The sequence below is a fragment of the Oryzias latipes genome, chromosome 13 (assembly GCF_002234675.1).
Source record: "Oryzias latipes chromosome 13, ASM223467v1".
Taxonomy (NCBI): Eukaryota; Metazoa; Chordata; class Actinopteri; order Beloniformes; family Adrianichthyidae; genus Oryzias; species Oryzias latipes.
In genome coordinates, this window is record NC_019871.2 from 24,361,493 (window position 1) to 24,386,203 (window position 24,711).

Genomic DNA, 24,711 nt, shown 5'->3' on the forward strand with positions numbered 1-24,711 from the left:
CTTAAGGTTTTCTGGATGACTTTAAATATGACCATTGACCAAAACATTGAGATCAATTTGATCGTCACATGTGATGAAAAAACTGTTAATGCTGAATTAACATTTTCAGATTTTATTTGTACGGCTGCACGGTGGCGCAGTGGTTAGCGCTCTTGCCTCACAGCTCTTGCCCCCGGTTCCAGTCCCGGCTGGGGGACATGTAAAAAACACAACATCAATGGGGGGCCTTTCTGTGTGGAGTTTGCATGTTCTCCCCGTGCATGCGTGGGTTTTCTCCGGGATCTCCAGCTTCCTCCCACTGTCCAAAAACATGCTTCATAGGTTGATTGGCAACTATAAATTGTCCATAGGTGTGAGTGTGAGAGTGAATGGATGTGTGATTGAGGATATTCCACCCTGTGACAGACTGGCGACCAGTCCAGGGCATCCTTTGCCTACGCCCAAGTGCCCGGGATAGGCTCCGGCAACCCCGTGACCCCGAAAGGGAATAAAACGGTTAAGAAGATGAAAAATGATTTTATTTGTATATTTTGCACTTGCAAAACAAATGTTTTTGCATGGGTTGCCTCATCTCGCTTTTTTCCAATCTTTAATTTTGCTCACATAAGTTTCAGTTTAGCGTGACGAAAAAAAAGGGCATAGAATATTCTGAGAAAAAAGTCAGAATTTTCAATGCCCTTATTTTTTCTTTCTCCGTACACAAATGTTGATAAAAAACATAAAATTGTAAAAAAAATTCAGGGGTGCAGACCCTTTTTTTTTTTTTTTAAAGGGTGCCACCTCTGGCCACCACGTGGGGGCGTGCCTGCATGCTGGGTGTCCGTTTCCACCTGTTGCCCTGTACTTTAGTCCACCGCAGGGTGGCGCGCTTCCAATGTCAGACAGGAAAGGACGGCTATAATAAGACCCGCTGTTTCGGGGCATCTGCTGCGGTGCTCGGATGCTCTGTGTGACTATGAGCCGCTGCGGAGAGCAGTTTGGAGGCGGCGTGACGTTCCCTGCCCGCTCGACGTCCAGAAGGTAAGCATGATGGAGGCTGCAGCTTCAGCTGCTCCACAGAAAGCATGTCAGCGCGCGCGAGGGACGGCGGCCAGGCAGCAGGAATGCGTCCAGCCTGACACTCATGCTGGGAAAGTTCAGAGAGAACATCGACAGGAGCCGCGCCTCTCAGGCGCAGAGCCGACGGCCAGACGTTTTTCTGGGAGTCCCTGTTGTTTTCTTGTCGTCTACCTGTGCGTGTCCCACAAACACGCGCTCACGTTTCCCCCCGGCTTCTGTTTAAGTCCAGATCCACTGTTGCTCCACACGCAGCATGCGCTCATACGCGCGGATGGAGTGGGATGCCTTCAAGGTCACAGACTTCCACAGTGTGTCCGTGGAATAGTTTTTTTTTTTTTTGTAAATATAGTTTCCAAACATGTCTGACTGAATGTTAGAATTTGTTCCTGCCAAATCCCCCATGATCCAGGTAACCTTTTCATCTGTCAGGTTGTCCTGTTGTGTAGTTCACGGCTCACTGGATTTCTGATGACTTTACTTTGATCTGACATGAAGTTCACAGAGCTGGAGGTCTTTTTTCCAGGGTCATTTTAGGACAAAGCTCAGATACCTCCTGCTATTTTGTGTGTGTTTATTTTGTGCTCCTCCTGCGCATTGGGAGAACTTAAAAGAGAACAGGAAGCATCCAAAACCATCTTCAGGTACAGAACATATCCCTTTAATCATTGTAACCTTCCAGGTCAGAGGAACAGGCTGAAATCAGAACATGTTTCTAGAGTTTGGAGTTTAGGCGGTTGGCCAGCAGGATTTGGGTAAAGAAAGAATGCTTTTGAAAATGTTATTTTGGCTGAGTGAGGCATTTTGGAGCAGTACGGCTTCTCAAAATGCCCCAACTGCTGCAGGAAAGTATTCACCACCCCCTTCTGAGACTAGTGGATTGGAATCACTGGCATTTAACAGAGTTGAGCCTGCGGAAAATTTGCCACACATGGCGCTTTTGAAACCCGTAGTAATGGCACACCCCCAAATTGAAAAGTGGAATAACTCATTTAATATAAGACAGTTTCTTTTAAAACAATTTGTCCCTAAAATGACAGAAAAATCAAACTGTTGGCACTTTTATTTGGCTTGATCATTGGTCACTTTGAAGACCCACTCAGATGAAAATGGTGTTTCTCTTGTTTTTAACATGTTCTGATTGCAATTTTCTCATGATGGGGGATATATCAAAAATATATATATAAAAAAGTTGGAAGAAGCTTGTAGCAGTGACGTAGAAGCTACAATCGGTGGGCCACAAGCTCCCTGCTCCATTCCAATGGATCCACTTGTAGACGACTAGATCTTTGTTCGTCTTTGTTTAGCTCCAGTATTGGTCGCCATCTTTGTTGCACCGGTAATGTTATATGGGGGGTTGGGAGGGACTGTAGCGCTAGAGCGTGTCAACAGATGGATGATGGGACATGAGGGCGCCCCAACAGTTCAGCCCACAACCCAGAGGTGAATTTTTAATGAACTACTGCCGCTCTGCAGAAACTATGTCCTAGAAAACGACACAGAATTTTTGATTTGGGCTAAAAACGACACAGTCATAAAATACCACTGGGAAACGCTTTGAAAATAGCTCAGAATGTGATCAGATCTTGACCTATGGGAACTGCTGCTTAGAGTGAACACAAGTAACTTTGTTTCCTGCTCCTCACACCGTTCTTTTTCTTTTTTCTGTATCTCACTCTTTTCTATCTTTGTAGCTTTGAGTGTTTTACTGTCACTACTTTTTTCCGCTCCTGTCAGGCTCAAATTCCCAGTCGCTCCTCCGCTGCCGCATAACTGCGAGGCATAAATGATGAAAAACCTTCCCTCCTTCCTCCTCTTCATGGGACACACACACACACACATTAAAACAGTCATACAGAGTTTTCCAGTGCTGAACCTCAGGGGGTCTTTCTTTCAAGTCTTCTGACGGTCTTCGTGCTGCAGTGTGTGAATCTATTTCCACAAACATCTTCAGGGAAACTCTGCTTGGTAGCTTATTCATCTTACTTATTCATGAAATTCAAGGCATCAGTTGCATAACTGATCGGCCCAGTTATAGAATAACTGCCAACTTAGCCAGACTTTAAACGCAAAGTGGTTTCCGATTCTCGTGGCGGCAGGAGGATATTTCAGGACAAAATATTTAACTTGGAAGGAGCAGACAGCTGAGCGCTCTTAACAGTTTTCCACTTCCAGGCTCTGTTTAAGTCGTTTTTCTTGATGTAGCTCCTGATTATTTGTTTGTAAAGCTCAAAATCAGATCTTAGTTAAACTTGGTTTAATTGGTATTCTGTTCTTGTTCTGTATTGCAGGTTATAACTTATACAAAAGCTAAAAAATAAAAGCTCGGAAAGCTCATTTCATCCACAGGATCCCACTAGTGTGCTAAGTAGGACAGACTTTTTCAAGACAACTTCTGAGAAAAAAACTGAGGAATGTGGGCATTTTTCTTCTGCTCTGAGTGTCTCTTTCATTCAGCTCCTTTTCTTGTGTGAATGTGTGTGTGTGAGACTTTGTGCAGGCTGAGCAGGTGCACATTACACAGAAAGACAGAGCCCAGTGAGCAGGGCGAGGGGGCGGGAGAAGGGAAGGGTTGCTCTGTCCTTACGGCTCGTACAAAAGAGTCAGTGTTTTCCTGCACCTCTCCCAGCGTGCTGACCAAAGGCGGAGGGATGGCGAGGGAGGACAGGAGCCCTTCGGTCCCGATTGTCCCCCATGACCTGTAACCCTCCCACTGGCCTCCCTAGCATGACCCCCCCCCCTACATGTCACCTCTCTCTCTCAGTGGTCCATTTACAGCAGACGGTAGGTGTCTCCTGTGGGGTCACCTTCAGCTGAATTCACTGGAAGTGTTGACATGAAACACAAAAACGAGACACTAAGGAGCAGAAATCCTTTATGGATGGGATTTATGCATTTAGATATATACTGTTAACACATTAATCATGTTAGGAGAGAAACGTAATATTCAGGGTTTAAGCCTTCTTTCATTATTATAACAGTTCTGTTGGAAAGTGTTAATCTAAAACTGAAGTCAGTGTGAAGTCTTCTATCATCTTTTTAACTCTCATCAATGTAAGGTACAACACTCAGTCCTCTATTTGGAGGTTTTGGTATGCTCGCCTTTTTTCATCTTTTATTTTATCCTTGTACTATCATCAATGCTTTTATTTTTATAGAATTAAGTTTTTTTGTTTGTTTTGTGTTTCTTGAGGCAAATGGACCTTAAGTCTGTTAATAAAAACGTCTTCTTCTTCTTCTTATAGAGTGTCAAGAGTGATTACAAGTGTGTGCTCCTTTAAAGGCTGCATTCCTGTGCTCGCTGAGCCGTAGTTGGGTGATTAATAGTAGCTTGCTGATTGTTTAAGAACTGAAATTCCTCAGACTCCGTTTCTTTTCCCTTCGCTTTTGTGCAAGCGCACTAATGCACACCTTCTCAGTGACTCAGGTATGCTGACATACCGACCGTCGCAGACAGGGATTTTCAGCTTGACTCTTTGTGGAACTGTGGGGCGGAATGAAGCAAGCTCAGCAGGTTTTCTGTACTTTTCACAGGCAGACACAGACAAGAAAATCTTTTTGGATCATCTGATTGAATTACTTATCCCTACAGGTGATATGGAACATGGTACATATATGTAGGGAACATGACTGTTTTTGCTGGTGTCAAAGCAAACGAGGAGACATTCAGCACTGAGTTATAGACATATATAAACTGGATGGGTAATCTCAACAACACCTATAGGATTTCGGATTTTGCCACAGGGGGAGGTGCACTTTGACTGGAATCTAGTCTGCCCAACCCGTGTCCTGAAAATGGGGACGCCACAATTCTCGTGTTGCACCGAATCGTTGCATCCCTAGTACACACGTTTGCATATGTTTACTTTGAAAGTATCAAACATGTTATGTTCAATTCAGTATTTTAGGCTTAGTATAGGCAAATCGAAAGTTTTTCCTTTTTTGTTTCTTGCTTATGAGCACATTATATAGAGTATTTTTCTATATTTTTAGTTTTTTGTTGTTGCAATGCACCTTTTTTCATCATCCTCTTAATGTCAACCAATTTTGACAGACATGCACCTTTTTTACACCTAATGGCATTTCTGCTACCGCTTTCTGAGCAGTTTTCCACGCTTCTGAGTCTGAAACGATCCGCTGGTACATTGTTTACTCGATAAGCTGTTGACGCCTGGCAGTGACAAAATGTTGCCAGAAATCACTGTATCTGTATAAAGCTGTTTTATTCAATTTTCAACAGAGCAATGATAACAAGATAATTTCCCCTTGATGGGATAAATAATATTCTGTTAAGTACTTTTTTTTAGTTAAAAAGATGAACTTCAATACGCATGAGCAAATTCAAACAATCTGTTTCGGGACTCGATGCATATGTGACGTATTTTTGACAGTTTGTTAACCGGGGAAATTTTGTATTCAACACAAAGACAGATTCTTGATGAATATGTTTATGAATATGAATATGAATATGAATATGTTTCTTGTTGACCGATTCCGTACCCCATAAAAATGGGCAAACCTGTAGGTTGCAAGCAGGTAGCAAGTTCATTGCCCGTTCAGTGCCCCCCTAGAGCGAACATGTTCATCCACATTTTTTCTACGTTTTTTTTTTCTTTCTTATATTTCATTCTTTGAACCCCCTGAAAGCTAAGGGGCCCATTAGTGCTGTTCAAGTGATAAGTACGGGCCTCATGTGTGCCTGTTGCCTGATTGGTGCTTGCAGCCTGACTTTTAAAAATGAGGAAATAAGAGAACCAGAGGGTAGTTTTTTATCAAGTGCTTACGTATCACATGCACACCCCATGCATGCAGCCTTCCTTACTATCTAGAGTGTGGCGCAAGGGCACCGTAAGACAGCATCGCTTGTACTTCATAAGTGCGTACATCTTAGCCTTATGAATGCTTAGCACACACACAACACCTAAATAGTCCATGTCTATGATGTCCCTTATGGTGACTGGACGAGCTTGAAGGGAACCGCGAGACACACCTACGCTCCCCTTAAGAGCCGGCTGCTATTGGTCTATGATCTTCCTCAGGCCCGGATAACCCAAAAACCCGCAGAGCCCATATGGGTGCATGTGATGGGTGCATGTGACTAACTGTATTTTCCTAACACTAAGACTCACCACCATCAAATATTGTCTGATGTTTTTACACACAACGCACAATAAGAGGATGGTACCAACTTTCACTCATGAAAAATGGGGGCACTAAAGTTTGATAGATGTGCCAGTGTTTTATTGCACAATGAAAAGAGAGTTTCATTGTTTCTCTTCACAAAAGGGACAATACGTGTGTTCTGGCATGTCTCTGCGTGAGAGATAAATCCTCTTTCTCTTTGTCTTTATGCTTTGGTTCTATAGGCCCAGCTTGGCCTGGCAACAGTTTGGATTGCATGCTCCTCACCGTCTTGGGTTGGGCGACAAAAGTCTCCCAAATGCTCTAATTTGTGCTTCCTCTTGATGCTTTTTTCCCCCCTACAGTGTCTATTTTAGGGAAGTACTATTAGGATGAGGTGAAGCCTCATCCAAAAAGTGTGTACAGGAAAACACACAATGACACAGTTAAATGTATTAGCTGCCAATGTCTGTGATCCCAATTGATTGCAAAGCCTGCTGTCAGGGGGCCTGCATGCTTCAAGGAGAACAAACCTAAAAAGGTCAACTTCAGCAATCAGTGCATTAAATTGCATGTATTTTTTGTGTTTCTATCTATAAGTGGGAGGTTGCTCTCCTCTCTGATAGCCAATTTGCTGCCAACATTGTAGTATTTAATTGAAGCTGACATATGTAAATGTTTGACACAGGGCCTACAAAGTTACTGTACTTATTTACAATGCCCTTAAGAATAAATGATTGTTAACTCCTTTTTAATTAAAGATATGATGGTCTCGTAAAATTATGTGTGGAAATAAATGCTTATCAAATGGAAAAGGACAGCCTTATTAAAGAAACACTCTTTTACGGAGGTGAATGTGTGTATTTCTGTAGGTGTGTAGTTTTGTGACAAATAATCAATAGTTCATTTAGATCTTGTCACCACATATTAACTTACACTTCAAACTGCTGTAAAAAATAAGCAGGAAGGAGTAGAGCTAAGCATTTGAATGAGTTTCTGCTATTTTTAAGGACTTTCAGTCCACAAAAACACATTTATTATGTTTCAGGCACTTAGTGAGAAAGATGCACAGACTTTTAGAGTGTATCTACTTCAGAAAACTAATATCATGCCTCTCTTTACTTCATCCCTCAATTTGTGTTGCACTTGTTATATGTAGGAAAAGAAAAGTCTGAATCCTGTTGTCATAATTTTTCCTTATTGCTGTGCTTTTAACTTACCAACTAAATTACAATAGATGTTTGGAAGTTTAATTATAAAATAAATTTGCCTAATTTTGTTATAAAATTGCATTTTTACTTATATTTGTTTTAAGTTATATTTTGCAAAAACCAGGAAATGTATTTATTTTTTATCTAGTAAAGATTATTTTTATTAGCACCAAATGATATCTATAATGAACAAATCTATATTATTATTTAAATTCATGTAGGGTTTGGCTTTTCTTTCTTGGAGCTGCTGTTGAAAGACTTCCTCAGAAAAGGTTCTGTTAAAGAAAAGACTGAACAGAACTTTTACATCCAGCCCATCTGATCCAAGACTTCTTGTATTTGATGAATCAGGATTTTTTCCCAGTTTGCGGGATTGACCCCAGGATTTATGTTACCTGTTTCTAACATTGCATGTATTTTTGACGTTAAAGCGCTTTAAAATGAATGATTGGATGACACTTTTTCATTTGTGATCAAAATGTGAAGAATCTAACATTTTTTAATTGTTTGTGTTAAGAATGCGCTGTTATGATGTAAGAGTTTTTCTGATCAAACTGCTATTTGCTCTCCCCAGTGGGACATAAATGACTCAATATCAGCTTGACTGAGAGGACTCTGAACCTGGATCAAGATGCACCAGCTGTTCAGCCAGGTGCTGAACCAGAGGGATCTGTCCAGAGCAGGAGATCTGTTCTCTCTAGAGGACTCTGACATTGAGGATTGCCTGTCTCAAGCTCTGGACCAGATAAAGAACATCTCCTGCTCACCGGTCAGCATGCATATTTATCATGCATATTTACTGAAACTGATACAAACTTGAAAATGACCCAAGACATGCAAAGTAAATTACAGCAGTGATGAATAATGTATGTTTTGATGCATATTTACTGTTTTTTGTCCCTAGATTGTCATTGTGTCCCTAAGTTTGCATTCTATTGCTGCCTGTATGCTGACAGGACTACCTGACCAATGACAATGACCAAGCTGTGGTGGAGATTTGCATAACTCGCATCACAACAGCCATCAGGGAGACAGGCTCTGTGGAGCGACACAGCACTGCTCTGGTGGGACTGTGGGAGTCGTGTTTGGAGCATAACCTCACCCCTCAAGGAGAAAACACAGAGGACACGCCGCATGCAAAGATAGCCTCTGACATCACCAGCTGTATACTGCAGGTATCTTAAACAAAGTCCCACACATGCTTGAAGCTTATTGCTGTCAACACATGGTCATCGTAACACACAGTTCTTAACGAACACTAACAGTATGACTTTGTCCAATATCCTAGTGCTAGTCATCAAGAACTACTTTGTTATGCTCTCGCTTTGAAGAGAAATTAAGTTCTTTTTGTTGTCTACGTCCACACATACCGTAATTGCCAGGCTATAGAGCGCACCTGATTACAAGCCGCACCCACCCAATTCTATCAAGATTAACCACTTTATACATTCACAAGCCACAATTGTTTACAAGCTGCTGCTGTTCAACAGGCACATCACTGAGACAACGTGGTCTCAGAGAGAGAGGTTAAGCCTTGTTATCTGAACACACCCACATCTGCCAAACAGCATGGACCTCACTTCAGCAACCAGCTCCCTCACTTATGGTGTGGAAATTCACACTCAGATTCCCCACTTCCCATGAGTCTTAGGGGTTTAAGGCGGGGCTAACCCCCCGGTTCGCCACACTGTGTTGTAGATTGAGGATGTACAGTGAGGTCAATAAGTATTTGATCACCCTGTGATTTAGCAAGTTCTACCACTAAGAAAACATGGAGGGGTCTAAAATTTTAATCATAGGTGCATTTCCACAGTGAGAGACAGGATCTGAAGAAACATTCAGAAATCACGTTGTACAATTTTTTTAAACAATTTATTTGTATATTTGATCACTTGATTATCAGATAGATTTCCGACCAACAAAGACATGTTGTTATGCTTTTAAATAGTCCAACTCCACTCTGCTCATGATTCTAAATTAGTTGCACCTGTTTGAGGTGGTTAGCTTGCATAAAGGCACCTGTGCACCCCACAATCAGTCAGAAGTCTAACTACCAACATGTGCAAAACCAAAGAGCTTTCAAAAGAAACAAGAGACAAAATTGTAGACCTGGAAGTGGCTACGGGGCAATTGCCAAGCAGCTTGGTGAGAAAAGAACAACTGTTGGAGCAATTGTCAGAAAATGGAAGAGGCTAATGATGACTGTCAATGTCCCTCGGACTGGGGCCCCTTTCAAGATCTCACCTCGTGGGGTATCGATGATGCTAAGGAAGGTGAAGAATCAGCCCAGGACTACATGGGAGGAGCTGGTCAATGACCTGAAGAGAGCTGGGACCACCGTTTCCAAGGCTACAATAAGTAATACATTAAAACGTCATGGTTTAAAACCATGTATCGCACAGAAGGTTCCCCTGCTGAAGTCAGCCCATGTCAAGGCCCGTCCGAAGTTTGCCAATGACCATCTTGATGATCCAGAGGAGTCATGGGAGAAAGTCTTGAGGTCAGATGAGACCAAAATAGAACTTTTTGGTCTTAACTCCATTCGGCGTGTTTCGAGGAGGAAGAAGGAGAAGCATCATCCCAAGAACACCATACCTACACTGAAGCACGGGGGTGGAAGTATCATGCTCTGGGGGTGTATTTTTCACAGGGAACAGGACGACTGCACTGTATTAAGGAGAGGATGACAGGACTCTGTGTTGTGAAAAACCTCCTTACTTCAGTCAGAGCGTTGAAGATGGGTCGTGGCTGGGTCTTTCAGCATGACAATGACCCGAAGCACACAGCCAAGAAAACCAAGGAGTGGCTCCGTAAGCATATCAAGGTTCTGGAGTGGCCTAGCCAGACCTAAATCCAATAGAGAATCTTTGGAGGGAGCTGAAACTCTGTGTTGCTCAGCGAACCCTGGCAGAACTAGAGAAGATCTGTATAGAGGAGTGGGCCAAGATCCCTGCTGCAGTGTGTAGAAACCTAGTGAAGTACTACAGGAACCGTTTGACCTCTGTAATTGTTAACAAAGGCTTCTGTACCAAATATTAAAGTTGTTTAACTCAAGTGATCAAATACTTATTTGTCACAGTAAAACACAAATAAATTATTTAAAAAAATCGTACAACGTGATTTCTGAATGTTTCTTCAGATCCTGTCTCTCACTGTGGAAATGCACCTATGATTAAAAATTTAGACCCCTCCATGTTTTCTAAGTTGGAGAACTTGCTAAATCACAGGGTGATCAAATACTTATTGACCTCACTGTATATGTGCTGAAACTGCGTGCGTGTTTAAGAAGAAGCAGGGAGCTGCAGCGGAACGCAAGAGCAGCTCTCCCCTCCTTCCGCCTGTAACACGGCAGCAATGTGGAAATAACCGGGCTGGTTAAAAAACATACCAGTAAAAGAGAGCAGCAATGACTTATAAGCACGCGCTCTGTGCGTGTATTTCGGGGGTGTATTTCCTCCCACAACAGTGAAGGAAACTTCTGGCACGAAGCAGACTGGCTTTTCCAGTCCAGTTGGTGATGGTGGATTTTTTTACACTGCTTTTAACGATTGCTTTTAACTTGAAAACTGCGACATATTGTAGTGGCGGTCACATGCACGTTGGGTCTAATGGCACCAAAGGATTGTGGGATGCGGCTGAGCATGGGTGTTTCTTTTTTTGCACCATGACTGAAGTGTCTAAGAGCTGAAGCTAGGTCCATGCTGTTTGGCAGCTTGAGTGTGTGTCAAAGCAATCGTGCTTGTTGCTGGACATAGAATTATGGAGGCAGACTCCACTCTGAGGTTGCTGGAGCGCTCCTGGTGGCCGATAAATAAAAGCATAAAATAGCTGCTTTATTGAATAAGCCATAGGGTTGAAAGTTGGTGACAAAAGTAGCGGCTTATAGTCTGGAAAATACGGTAACATAATTTTTCCTTTTGTCAGGCATCAAAGAGGTGGTTTACTTTGACATGTTTCACCATCACTATCAGCTGTTTGTGATAGGCCTGTCCTCTTTATGAGGTTTGTTGAAAATCCACCTATTTTAGGCTTAAAAAAAGGTAGCTATACTAATAGCACCAAACGGATGAACATGTACATGAAGGTCCAACACAACAGGATAAGAATAATAGTATGTGGGAAACCCACAGACTAAAGTTATGTCTGAATTAACTCCCTAACCCCCAAAAGACAGTATAATGTGGGACTATTGCCCTGGATTTTAATGCAATTTGGACACATGCTTTCTGCCATCTTTCAAATGAAAAATTGTTCAAACCCAATGCATTGCGGTCTCTATCTTCCAATCTCTTGGGCATAGATGCACCCCAGGTTATTTGCAGAGACTTCTGTGAGATTTCAGGGCACTGGATTTTAAAATTGTAGATTCAGACCGTCCAATAACATGGCAAACAGACTATCGAGTTCACTAACCAAGAGTAGTGAGTGAGTTTGGACATAGCCCAAGACCAGCACCTGCTATGGTTGTCAAAACAAGCTGCTGTTAGAACTCTGTACGAACAGACCAGCATCTTCACGGATAAGGGGACAGCACCATGGTACACTAGAATGCTACCGGATGGGCAATAAATAAAGCAGAACAAAAGGTGGAAAATTAAAGATAAAGAACCAAAGAAAAAAACATGAAACACAAGAAGAAGGGGGAGAACAGCTACAAAGACAATATAATTGCTCTATACATTCTGATAATAACAGAACCAATACAAAGAACCATTAACATGAACTCAGCAACTAAACGTCACATAAAACTCAATAAATTGGTTCATCCTAAAGACAAAATAGAAAAAGGACATGAATGAAATGTTAATTAAAAATAGTACATATGCTTAAAATCCCACTCCAATCATCTTTTGATCTATTTTTAAAGCGTTTTCAGTGGTGTTCTAATCATGATTATGCAGTTTTAGCCTACATAAAAGTCATTGTCAAGTGTGATTTCTCTAGAACATAGTTTCTGCAGAGCAGCAGTAGTTCATTAGAAATTCCCAACACCCCTCTGTTTACACTCTCTCCCACAAGATTATATCCCCTCACAACCCTAAACTTTAACGGTGCAACTAAAATATTGAGCATTGTTGCAGCTATCCAGCCGTACAGAGACACAAAGACGTACACTGTACGACAAGAAAGACATGGATCTATTTGTCTGCAAGTGGATGCATCAGAGCCTGCCATAGTAGCATTTTTTCTTCTTCTTCTTCTGATTCACAACGATTTGAATAAAGAAATATTCAGAAATACAATTTTAAGCTTAATTTTCTTTCTATATCCTCCATCATGAGAAAAATATCACAAGAATATGATAAAAAAAACAACACCATTTTCATTTGAGCAGGTCTTTAACATGAGAAAGGGGAGCACAACAGATTGTGAGAAGGTGAGAACAGGAATACTAGCAAAAAAAGAAAAAAAATAGAACTTCAAGTCAGCAATTTCAAATAACTGCAAAGTAATCACATCATGAACTGGGTCAACAAAGTAACAGGAACAGAAACAGGTTTACCCTCGAAAGAAGCTATAGAAAACCACATCCTCACTCACTTGGAAAACTTTTCTCCTCGGACCAGACTGAGGAAGATCTGGTGTCCTGGGTAGATCTGAACGATTTGTTTGGCTGGCCACATTCATCACAAACAGCTGATGGTGACACGTCATAGGGCCGTCGGCTCAAATATGTTTAATGGAACTGTGTGATGAGAAAAAAAAGTAAATTGTTTCTGGCTGAGAAACCTGTGTTTATAGAGCTGTAGGGTGGGTGCAGACAAAGAGAGGCTTGGTTTATGACTGGCTTAATTTTCTTTGTACCATCAGCCACAGAATGTTGAGAGGGGCTAACGGTGGAGTTTGAATGTTTCAAGGAGAGACTGAAGATGACTTTATCACAGTCCAGTGATAACGTTGTGGTGACCGCAGCTCCTAATGTCTGCAGGAAAAAAAATCCAGAGAGATGTTGTTGGAGAGGGGCAGCAGGGATGCTTTTGGCTTTGGTTTAAACCCATATCAGCTGTCATGGAACAGAGCGTCTGCAGCTGATAAGAGAAATTTGATTGTAGATGAAATTAAAAAGCAAGAAGATGTAAGATGTCCAAAAGAGTTTCTCAGAAGTCACAAGGCTTTTGTTTTAAGCTAAAATCAAAAAATCTGTCGTTTTCTAGGACATGGTTTCTGTAGAGCGGCAGTAGTTCATTAGAAATTATAGATGTGGGCAGGGCTGTTGGTGGAGGAGCAAGCCCCTCCCCACCCCAAGCTAACATTAGAGTTGCAACAAAAATGCTGAGCAATATTGGAGCACTTTAAATCCAGATGTCAGCTCAGATGAGGAAAACAGAGACGTACATGAATCTATTTGTCTGACAGTGGAGGCATCAGAATTGGGAGCTTGTGGCCCACTAATTGTAGTTTGTACGTAGCAACTTCAAGCTTTTTCCAGCGGCATTCTTTCATCTGCTCCTGATTCACAATGAAATAATATACTCAGAAATGCAGTTTTAATTTTAATTTTCTTTATATTTGTTCCCCATCATGGGAAATGTGCTATAAAAACATGTTAAAAATACTAATAACACAATTCTAGTTGGAGTAGGTCTTTGAACAGTCTAGGGAGAGTTTAGCCTATCCTCTATTTTAACATACTAAATGTTTGGTGGGATGTAAAGTAAAGCTGCTCGTGGCGAGTCCCTACAGGTTTAGAACGCCACATCCAGATGTCTATCTTTGAGGTCGACTGATGAGACAATATGTCATTTCAAGTGTCTGCCAGGCTTCTAAAATCCTTGTCCTTTACTCATGCTAATTTATTCTTTATAAATTTAGCAGCTTATTGTTTGCACAGTTGTGTTAATATTTTGCAAAGTATTTTATACTCCTTTTACAGTAAGTCTGCTCCACACTGCTCACCTTTTGGATCAGGTACATCTGGTCACAGATGTAAAGAAGACCTCAAGTTGGTTTGAATTGATTCACTTACATTATTGTTAAATAATTCCAGGTGAAGCAGTGTTTTATAAATAGTTTAACCTTTTCTAAAATTAGTTTTTAATGATGTTACTGTATCCCAAAAAGTGAATCAAGATCCTAACTGTTCTGTACCTGAGGTCTTTTTTTCCTATTTTTCTAATTGCATTAAGTTTTTTGATCTAAACAAATTGATTAATTGTTCATATTTAAAGTATGTTATTACTATATTACAGAACTGATCAAATTATTTGCAGCACTGACAAAAGGATAAATAAAAACAAAAAGGTTTTTTGGAGGTAATAAATAAGAGACAACCACTTCTTGCTCTGTACTTTAGATTAAAAAAGTTAATATATAGGAGATTGGAAATGAAAAGAGAGCAATCAGTGTTGTGCAACTACAAAAAAACAACAACAAAAGAGAAAAGGTGAAATTTCAACATATTTAGAGAAGCAGAAGAGTTTAAAGTTACTGCACAATCACACTGATATCTTATGTTGTATTTCTTTCTGATGGATTATAACAGGTACATTGAATAATTGCTTTCTTACCCCATGAGCCCTGTAAAGCTAATTGGCTTAAAAGCTGAGGGACGCCTTCTTCACCTTTGACCTCTCTCTTCGTCTGCTTCTAGGGAAACAGAAATGCAATATCACTCTAAAGAAGCTACTCCTTCTGTTACTCACATATTTACATGCACCAATACCTCCATCTACATATGCATTATTAAGACCAGATTTTGATTGAGCACCATCATTTTTTATCTTCTCATTTCCTTTACAACTAATCTCTTTTAACTTTCTTTTCTTCCGTCACTTTTTTATTTATCAAGAGGTTTTGGGTAAGAAAAAAAGAAAAGTTTTATTTACTCTATGGATAGAAAAAGGAAAAGTATAATTGGACGCCGCCTAGAGAAAATATAGCTAGAGAATCAGTTGCATAATAGAAAACTATGCAGTCAAGTTATGCAAGTTAAACAATCACTCAATAACTTGGCTGTGGTTAAAAAGGGAGAACATTTCATGTGAATTAATCAATGCATCAAACAGCTAATGTGGTTGCCCATGCAGTGTAAGGCAAGGACATCAAAAATTTCATAAAAAATATTATATAATTTATTTTTCGAAAAACATCTAGACTAACCAAAATAAGCCCTTAAAGAGGTCAAAGTAACAAAAATAAAATGAAGCTTTAAATTTAACAGAGGAGGACAACTGAGCAGACAGACAATTGAAAAACACAAGGAAACATATATATATATACATATCCATATACCTATACAGATACATATACATAACAAGGCCTTGCAAAAGTATTCGGCCCCCTTGAACTTTTCAACCTTTTGCCACATTTCAGGCTGTAAACATAAAGATATAAATCTGTAATTTGTTGTGAAGAATCTACAACAAGTGGGACACAATCATGAAGTGGAACGAAATTTATTGGATATTTCAAACTTTTTAACAACTAAAAAACTGAAATGTAGGCGTGCAATTGTATTCAGCCCCCTTAAGTTAATACTTTGTAGCGGCGCCTTTTGCTGTGATTACAGCTGTAAGAGACTGAAACTTTTGCTCATTTCTCCCCGCAAAACAGCTGGAGCTCAGTGAGGTTGGATGGAGAGCGTTTGTGAACAGCAGTTTTCAGTTCTTTCCACAGATTGTTGATTTGATTCAGGTCTGGACTTTGACTAGGCCATTCTAACACCTGGATGTGTTTGTGAACATTGTAGATTCTGCTTTATGTTTTGGATCATTGTCTTGTTGGAAGACAAATCTCAGTCCCAGTCTCAGATCTTTTGCAGACTCCATCAGGTTTTCTTCCAGAATGGTCCTGTATTTGGCTCCATCCATCTTCCCATCAATTCTAAACATCCTCCCTGTTCGCGCTGAAGAAAACCATGATGCTGCCACCACCATGTTTGACAGTGGGGATGGTGTGTTCTGGGTGATGAGCTGTGTTGCTTTTACGCCGAACATATTGTTTTGTGTTGTAGCCAAAAAGTTCAGTTTTGGTTTCATCTGACCAGAGCACCTTCTTCCACATGTTTGGTGTGTCGCCCAGGTGGCTTGTGGCAAACTTTAAACGACACTTTTTATGAATATCTTTAAGAAATGGCTTTCTTCTTGCCACTCTTCCAAAAAGGCCAGAGAAGTAGGCAGTTTAGCTCAGGGGGTAGAGCAGGTTGTCCAACAACCAGAGGGTTGGCGGATCGAATCCTTGCTCTCCCCAGCCAGAGTCGCCCCCCCAAGCGCGGCTAGTCTGCAGCTCACCGCTCCCCCCAGGGGATGGGTCAAATGCAGAGAAAGAATTTTCCCATTGTGGGATAAATAGAATAAAATTATTATTATTGAGTATAGTATATGACTGATTGTTGTCCTATGGATACTCTCCCACCTCAGCTGTTCTCCAGACATCTCCAGTTAAGGTCAATAAATGAGGTCCATGGTCATTGGACTAGTTCATTAAAACGGGACAACAGATTATTTTTTTATTCTGTTACTTGTTTTTCATGCACTCTTATCCAATGACTGAAATTCTTGACTCACTGTGTTTTTTTTCACCAAGTAGACATTTTCGAAATGTGTTGAGTCTGACATTTGGGAAGAAAGTGTAAAAGTGGGAGATATGGGAAGGAAGAATCTGTACATCCATGCACATGGAAAGATTCACAGCAGAATTCTACAATTTTTTGCCGTCTTTACTGTCTTTACAATTTTGTTCCTTTCTAAATCAAAACTGAAAAACAATTAAACAGATATTCAGTATATTATAGGTAAAAGATCAGGCTGACAGAGGACAGGCACAGCACAGCCTGTTTTTGAAAACAACTGATAGAACAAGATTTTTTTGGTATTTGAAAGAGACAGCTTTGACTGTTATCAAGTTGTCCTGTAGAGGGTGCAATTGCCTCTCAAATCCCATTCTTTTACCTCTTCCAAAATCCCTCTGAGAACCAATATGTGCATGTGTTCCACCTCCCTACAGCTTCCACTCCTTTCTGTTCCCTATTTTTGCTACACTGAAGGGAAAAATGCCTGCAACATCAATCTGAAGACCACTAAAGTTACATAAAGTTTTAGATAAATGTCTTTTTGCTGTAACAGTTATGGTGTTTGGCCTGATGAGTTTTACCGTCCTATATCATAAATATGGGCTGTCCATACTTGACCTGCTTTCTAGCAATTTTTCTATCTATTGGTGCAGATTGTCTAATCACAGATTCTTAGTTTGAAACTATTTTAAAAACTTGTTTCATTTAAATGAAACATGCACATTTCTAAAGAAATGGAAAGTAAAAACTCAAATTAATCACTATCAACAACAATTTACTCATCTGTTTTAAGTGTGCAGCTCACTAAATCAGCTTTCATTCAGAAAAAGTTTTGGATGGTTATTGTTCCTTCCATTTAGCTTTTTCTATGTGCAGATACAGGATGAATAACAATTAGCATGAAAGTAAATGTTAGTGTGATGCAAAAACTTTAATGCTGCATTCCTGATGTGTGCCTTTTCATCTGTGGATAGTACAAAAATCACCCATATGTCTGATATACCTTGAAAGATGTGCTTTTTCCAATGCGTGTCATCACCTGCCCTCTGATGTTTCCTCAGAACTACAGCAGTCCCTCGGTCATGGTGCTGGCTGTTCCGGTGGCGGTACGCTTCCTGCAGAGGGGCAACCGAGAGCTGAGCAGGAACATGTCCAGCTATCTCTCCCTTGCTGCCATCGCCAAGGCGGATCTGCTGGCTGAACACACTGAGGCCATCGCGGTCAGTGTGCTTGAAGGTAGGGGGCAGTCGCACATGTTCCTCCAGTTTTGTTGCCCCAGAGACAGTCGCAGATTACACAACTTGTAGTCAGTCACTCAAACAGTGGAGCATTTTAGTGAAAAACATTTTTTTAATTTACCTTAAAAGATTTCCAAATAAGTCCATTATGGGTAAAATTCTGTTTAATTGTTGCTAGCTGACGTTAAACTTGCAGAAAATGTTAGTCATGTGTTAGCATTGGTTTTAGCAAATTTTGTTACACTTTTTACTATTCGGCGATGCAGAAAGTGCAAATAAACAAAAAAAAAGTAATTAATGAGCAAAAAAGATTTCATTGAATGTCTACAGGTGGTCCCGAATGCTTAAAATGTCTAAATGTAAGTTAAAAGGCCTTACAAATTATTCAATTAAAATAATTATTAATATGACAAAGTACTTTTCCATATATCAGCATCTGTTCTTTGTTTTTCTTTGGTCCGACAAATTTAGCAAAAAGGGTATTTGTCTTTCTGAGTAGAACTTCAGTTATAAATAATACATTAAAAATCAAATCAAACTTTATTTATAAAGGACTTTTTATACCCTAGTAATGTAAAATGCTTTACAGAATAAAAAAGTCTTTCAAACCCAAAAAACCAAAAGCAAAAAAAAAAACCTTTACAATTAAAAAAAAACAAAAAATATAAACCATTATTCTTTTAGGTGACTGTATGGGATGAGGGTCCGCACAGCTAAATCTTTGGCCATGGTTATCGACCGGAGAAAGGTAGTTTGCCATCTCTCGATGGGTGGAGTGTCCTTACCCCAGGTGGAGGAGTTTAAAGACCTTGGGGTCTTGTTCACGAGTGAGGGAAGATAGGAGCGTGAGATTGACAGGCGGATCGGGGCAGCGTCCGTAGTTATGCGGTTGCTGTATCGGTCCGTTGTGGTGAAGAGAGAGCTGAGCCAAAAAGCTCTGGGTCATGATCGAAAGAACGAGGTCCCGAATACAAGCGGCTGAAATGAGCTTCTTCCGTAGGGGGGCTGGGTGCTCCCTTGAAGATAGGGTAAAAAGCTAGGTCACCCGCGGAGAGCTCGGAGTAGAACAGCTTCTCCTCCACATTGAAAGGAGTCAGTTGAGGTGGCTCGGGCATCTAGTCTGGATGCCTCCTGGATGCCTCCTGGACGCCTCCCTGGGCGGGCATGTCCCACTGGGTGGAGGCCCCAGGGTAGACCCAGGACACACTGGAGAGACTACGTCTCTCGGCTGGCCTGGGAACGCCTCGGGGTCCCCCCAGAGGAGCTGGAGAATCCTTACTCATCAAAATCCTTATAAAACATTTTTGATGCTTTGTGAAACATTTATTAAAGAACATTGGATTATTGCTCATAATAGTTTTGTTTTTTTAAATGCAATTGACTGTACTGTAGCGTACTTTATAACGCACATTAGAAGTGTCATCTCACTCTGTACCTCTTCTTCATCACTTAAGTTTGCTAGGGCATCTTCTTTTAGAAGAGGCCGGTTTCATCCAGCATTTATTTATCCGGATGATATTTATTCTCTAGGATCATCTTCCTCAGCATTTCAGGATATTTGCTGGTGGCTTCTGAGTCAGCTGATGCCATCTCTCCATGCAGGGATACAAACTTTGGTAACAGCAATTCAGAAAGTGGTGGAAATAGGCTGTGAAGTATTCCTTAGCAGCCGCCAAGGAAGCCGAAAGACCGGTGTGCTCTTCATCTGCGCTCCCATCCTCCCCTGCAGCACCTCTTTCAGACGCACAAGTGTCATACAAGCGTCTTGAGCTGAGTTTTTGTGATGAACCGGAGCAGTCACGTGACGGAGAAATAACTAGCGAATATGTGAAACCGCAAATAGAAAATAACAGTACATTCAAACTTTTTTTAAAACGTCTTAACTTACTTCCTTAAATCTGTTGTCATCTCGTCACTGGATGGATGGCACTAAACGCACAATGAAAACGTTTTAGCTCAAAAACTCAAGAGTTTGAGCCAGTTGTTGTGAAGGAGCTATCTCTAAAAACACAGCTCCTTCTGGCTCTTTGAAATGCTCTGAATTTTTTGATGTGTTTACCCCCCAGGCCTCAAACAAACACACACTCACACGTTGTTTTCTGACGGATGAGGCTTCTGCAGAAGTTGCTTCTACTTTATTGTTAGGTGTAGTTTGGGGCTCTTCTGTATTCTTTGTGAAACAGTTTTTGAAATAAAAAAAGATCATGAACTTCTACAAAATAAATTAGAACAGCCGCTCAAAAAAATCAATTATTGTAGACCCATCTACAAAAAAAGAATGTTTTAAAAGATAAGTAGATCTTAATAACTGAGGTCAGAGTGCATGTTGGGAAAGTTCTAAATATTCAGTTGATCGACAGAATTTTGTATACTGAATTGATCTACATATTTGGCATTGTTGGGTGTATTTCAATAATTTACATAAAATCCAATTTTGATTTTAATAGAGAAAATGTCATTGTCTTTTGGTCCCCCCCCCCCCCCCCGGGATTTTTTTTTTTTTGCGTGCCCCCCCACACACACACACACTCACTCACTGACTGCGGTGACAATATATTAGGTTAGTATCTATGAAAATTTTGTAAAAATTCCTAAAATTGTATCTTTTAACATTAACAAAAGAAAGAAAGCAATATGAATTAACTTCAACTCCAGATTCTTCTGGAGGAAGAACAGGAAGAAGGAAGTCAGGGCATCTTGCCTATCCCCATATGGATGGATGGATGGATGGATGGATGGATGGATGGATGGATGGATGGATGGATGGATGGATGGATGGATGGATGGATGGATGGATGGGTGGATGGATGGATGGATGGATGGATGGATGGATGGATGGATGGATGGATGGATGGATGGATGGATGGATGGATGGGATTAACCAATTGATTGGAAATCTCTCTGAATTTTACATTTTCAGCGCCTAAAAAAAAAATTCAGAGAGATTTCCTAAAGGATTAAGGCTGGCACATCCTGCTGTGAGATATCTATGAAGGCTTATTTATTCAGGATGGTTCCATGAAGTCTTTTGGACAAGAGGTTTAACTTAAAAAACTAAGTCCAAATGACCCTTTCCAAAGATTTCTGCTGTAAGATTTTTTAATGGTGAAAGAAACCAACACTTTGTGTCCCCCTGTCCAGGTCCAGGGACTATAATGTTTCAACCTCACAATGTGTTTCTTAAACTGGCCTTCTGTACAATCCAGCTCTGAAACCTCAGCATAAACACAAGGGTGAGCTTGATGGGTTGGTTATGTGTTCAGAAAAAAAAACGGACCACACACGCATGTATAAATATCTTAAACAAATTATTTAAATGCAACATGTTTGTTTTAAAGCAACATTTTTGTACGATGTTGTTTAAGTTCAGTGTACAGTGAGTTTAAGAGCAGGTGTGGCGCCAGCAGCAGGATACAGTGAAGATTTTATGGCTGCAGCAGTCATCATGGGATGCCTCCTGCACACAGACAGACTTTCAGGAGGCCTTCCTTTGGCCTTTTGCAGAATTAGAGGCCGGGGTTTGTTCCACCTAAAAGAATAAGTTTCACTAATGAGCCCATATTGGCACACTATACAGTGAGGCGTTCACAAATCTGTAAAATATGTCTGTTTAGATTATTCTTCTTTTTTAAGTGTGCAGAAGCTGAAATACTTTAGGTATGAAATTATTATTAGGTAAGATCTCTAGTTTTTCTAAAACAAAAAAAAATCTAAAGAATGATTTCTGCATTTTTTATTATTGCTTAATCTAACTACAGTTGTTTTAGTTTACCGATTTGTTTTTAAAGTGACACTTGACAGGTACGTTTCTATGATTTTGCTCTAATTACTGCTAATCCAACCAATAATAATGAATAAAATGCTGGGCAGATGTTTGATTGCTTTTATACTTCTGTAAGCTTGTGTTTTATAGACAGGAAGTGCAGGTTTGCCAGGTGAGGCAATACTGCCTCACCTGGAGGCAGTATTGCCTTAAACTAGTTAGACCAGGAATGAAAAAGACAATTGAAGAAGAAAACCAGCCAGAAAACTGAAATATAATTAAGTTAATTGTGATTTTTCTTTTTAATCAAAACAAATTTACTTATAATGGTGTAGGTTCTAAGGACAGTTGAAGAAATCAAAATAGATAAATAAATAAAAATGAAATGATTTCTGATCTAAACTCCAGACTGTGTGGTGGCAGTAATGAACCACAAAGCTGTATGGCAACTGCCATTTTACAACAGAAGAAGAAAACCAGCTGGTTTTTTGTCTAGACCGGGGGTCAGCAACCCGCGGCTCAGGAGCCGTATGCGTCTCTTTAGCGCTACCTTAGTGGCTCCCTGGAGCATTTTCAAAAATGTTTGAAAATGTAAAAAGCTGGGGGAGAGAAATATATTTTTTGTTTTAATATGATTTCTGTAGAAGACACAAATATTCTTAACGTTTTTCAATCCTACAAGAATGTGTAGATAAATATGGAATTTCAACATTTCTGTCAACGAAGATTTGCGTCATAACCTGCGTCACACCTTTCTACCAGCAGGGCAGCGGACTGCTAGGCAGGTGGCTGATGTAAATGAACCACCGTCAGGTCCGTGCATTGCTTGATGAAGTTGAAAGCGAATATTCTGACCTCCTGCTACACAACAAAGTCCGATGACTGTCCAGGGGTGACGTTTTGTGTCACTTTGTCGTCTGTTTCGTTTCGAACACGTGAAAACATTCGTGAAAAGCAAAGACCTGCTGAACTACCCGCAACTGGAGGATACTGTGGCTCGAAAAGCTGTGACAAGCCACCTAAACGAGCTGAATGAAAGTCTCCAGGTGCCGCAAATGCTTGAAGCTGTTTTGTCATTCGAGCGCAAACTGACTGTCTTTACCAGAGATGTACAGCGAAGAAGAGAAGAGGATGCGTGGCTGTGTTTTACCCTTGCACTGACTTGCTTGGCATTTGCGCAGAAATCAAAGTCAACTGTATTAATTTGATTTTATATACTTTACCTTTTCAAGAGGCTGTTGTTTTATTTTTTATAAACGCAGGCTGCGATTTATTGCACTCTGTTTAATTCCCAGAGAGGGGCACGTTCCATTTTGTTGTTTTTGTTCGAATCCTCAAAATAAAAATGACATAAAAAAATCGGATTTCTTTATTATATTTCTTTTATTTTATGAAAGCAATGACACATAATTCATTAATATTGTTATGAAGTTAAACTTGCACAACAGAGAAGTCACGTGACTCGTCGTTCTCCGCAGAATGCACTGCAGGGCAAATAAACATTTAATCGTTAATGCTCATAATCTATTTGTAGCAACTTAGTCATTTTGATAGTAGGCCAATGTGGATACATATTGCATGCGTTGCCTTCATTACAAGGCTTAAATAAGGCTTTTAATATTTTGCGGCTCCAGACATATTTGTTTGTTTGTTTTTTGTTTTTTTTGGTCCAAAATGGCTCTTTCAACATTTTGGGTTGCCGACCCCTAGTCTAGACCATCTTTATCCACCAAACAATTACCCACTTCTTCATTTACACTACAGTCACTAAACTCCATGTCTCTAGGGCTGTCATCTTGTTATTTATTTATTTTTATTTTTTACCTTTCCTTACCTGCTGATTACCTGGAACAGGTTTGTTTGTTTTGATGGTAAGAAGCTACAAATCCTGGTTTAGTTGGAAAATAAGCAGTTTTTCTGGCCTTTGATACACGAGATTTACATTTATTTAGATTCACACGATAAAACCCTTTTTTTCCCAGCTGCTTTAGTTGAAATTACAGAGTTATTATCATAATAAGCAGCAACACTCACATTTGCTCCTTGAGTTAAAAAAAACAAACAAAAATAATGTGTCCCAGCATAATCACTAAATGTGTGGGACGTCAAAGCTCTTAATGGTGTTGCCCAAGTTTTGAGGTCTGCCAACTTTTATCTTCATCTGCTCAGGTTACAACGCAAACAAACTTTTATTTAACGCTATTATTATTCAGGAGTTTGTGGTGTATTGGTTCCTTTGATTTTTTTTTAACCTTTTTTTGCCTTCTCTTTATTTATTATGTAAATTTGTTGTCTGTAGAGGACATTTCTAAACCTGAATATCTCCCAACTACTGCTTGCTACTGAATTAACTATTGTTGTTATCTAGAGAAGCATTTGGGGCTTTCCAATTATATTAAATGTGAAGGGGTGGGGCTCTGGGAATTAGAGTTTGGTGGTATTTAAAGAAAATTGAATAGACTTTCTTTTTTTCTGTGGTAGTCATGCAGTTAAAGCACTTTGGCACACTAATTATATTATAAAGTGCTATATAAAAAAAGTTACTTTATTTTTTTATTCCTTCCCGACAGAATGAAAAAATGAAATAACTTTATTGATATAGCCTTTTGACAATGTCGAGGCAACCTAATGAAATTATAAAGTTCTATATAAATAAAGTTATGTTTTTTTTATTCCTGACAGAATGGAAAAAAAACTTTATTTATATAGCACTCTGACACTGTCGAGGCACCCTGAAGGTGTTTTAAAGTGCTATATAAATAAAGTTATTTCATTTTTTTGATTCCTGACAGAACAAAGGAAGTCCATTAT

At 40.0% G+C, this 24,711-nt stretch overlaps 1 protein-coding gene across 2 annotated transcripts in view; it reads left to right on the top strand.

The window, feature by feature from the left end:
• Positions 1-810: 810 nt before the first annotated feature.
• The window catches only part of veph1 (ventricular zone expressed PH domain containing 1), a 73,097-nt gene continuing 49,196 nt past the window's right edge, over positions 811-24,711 (top strand). Inside the window, exons 1-4 of one of the 2 annotated variants that reach the window (XM_023961681.1) lie at positions 811-1,020; positions 7,963-8,157; positions 8,345-8,563; positions 17,961-18,135. In XM_023961681.1, coding sequence (XP_023817449.1) covers positions 8,020-8,157; positions 8,345-8,563; positions 17,961-18,135 — 532 coding nt within the window. In that variant the 5' untranslated portion in view covers positions 811-1,020; positions 7,963-8,019. Of the gene's footprint in view, positions 1,021-7,962; positions 8,158-8,292; positions 8,564-17,960; positions 18,136-24,711 lie in introns of those variants that run through there. The other variant, XM_020708427.1, reaches the window with a different exon arrangement.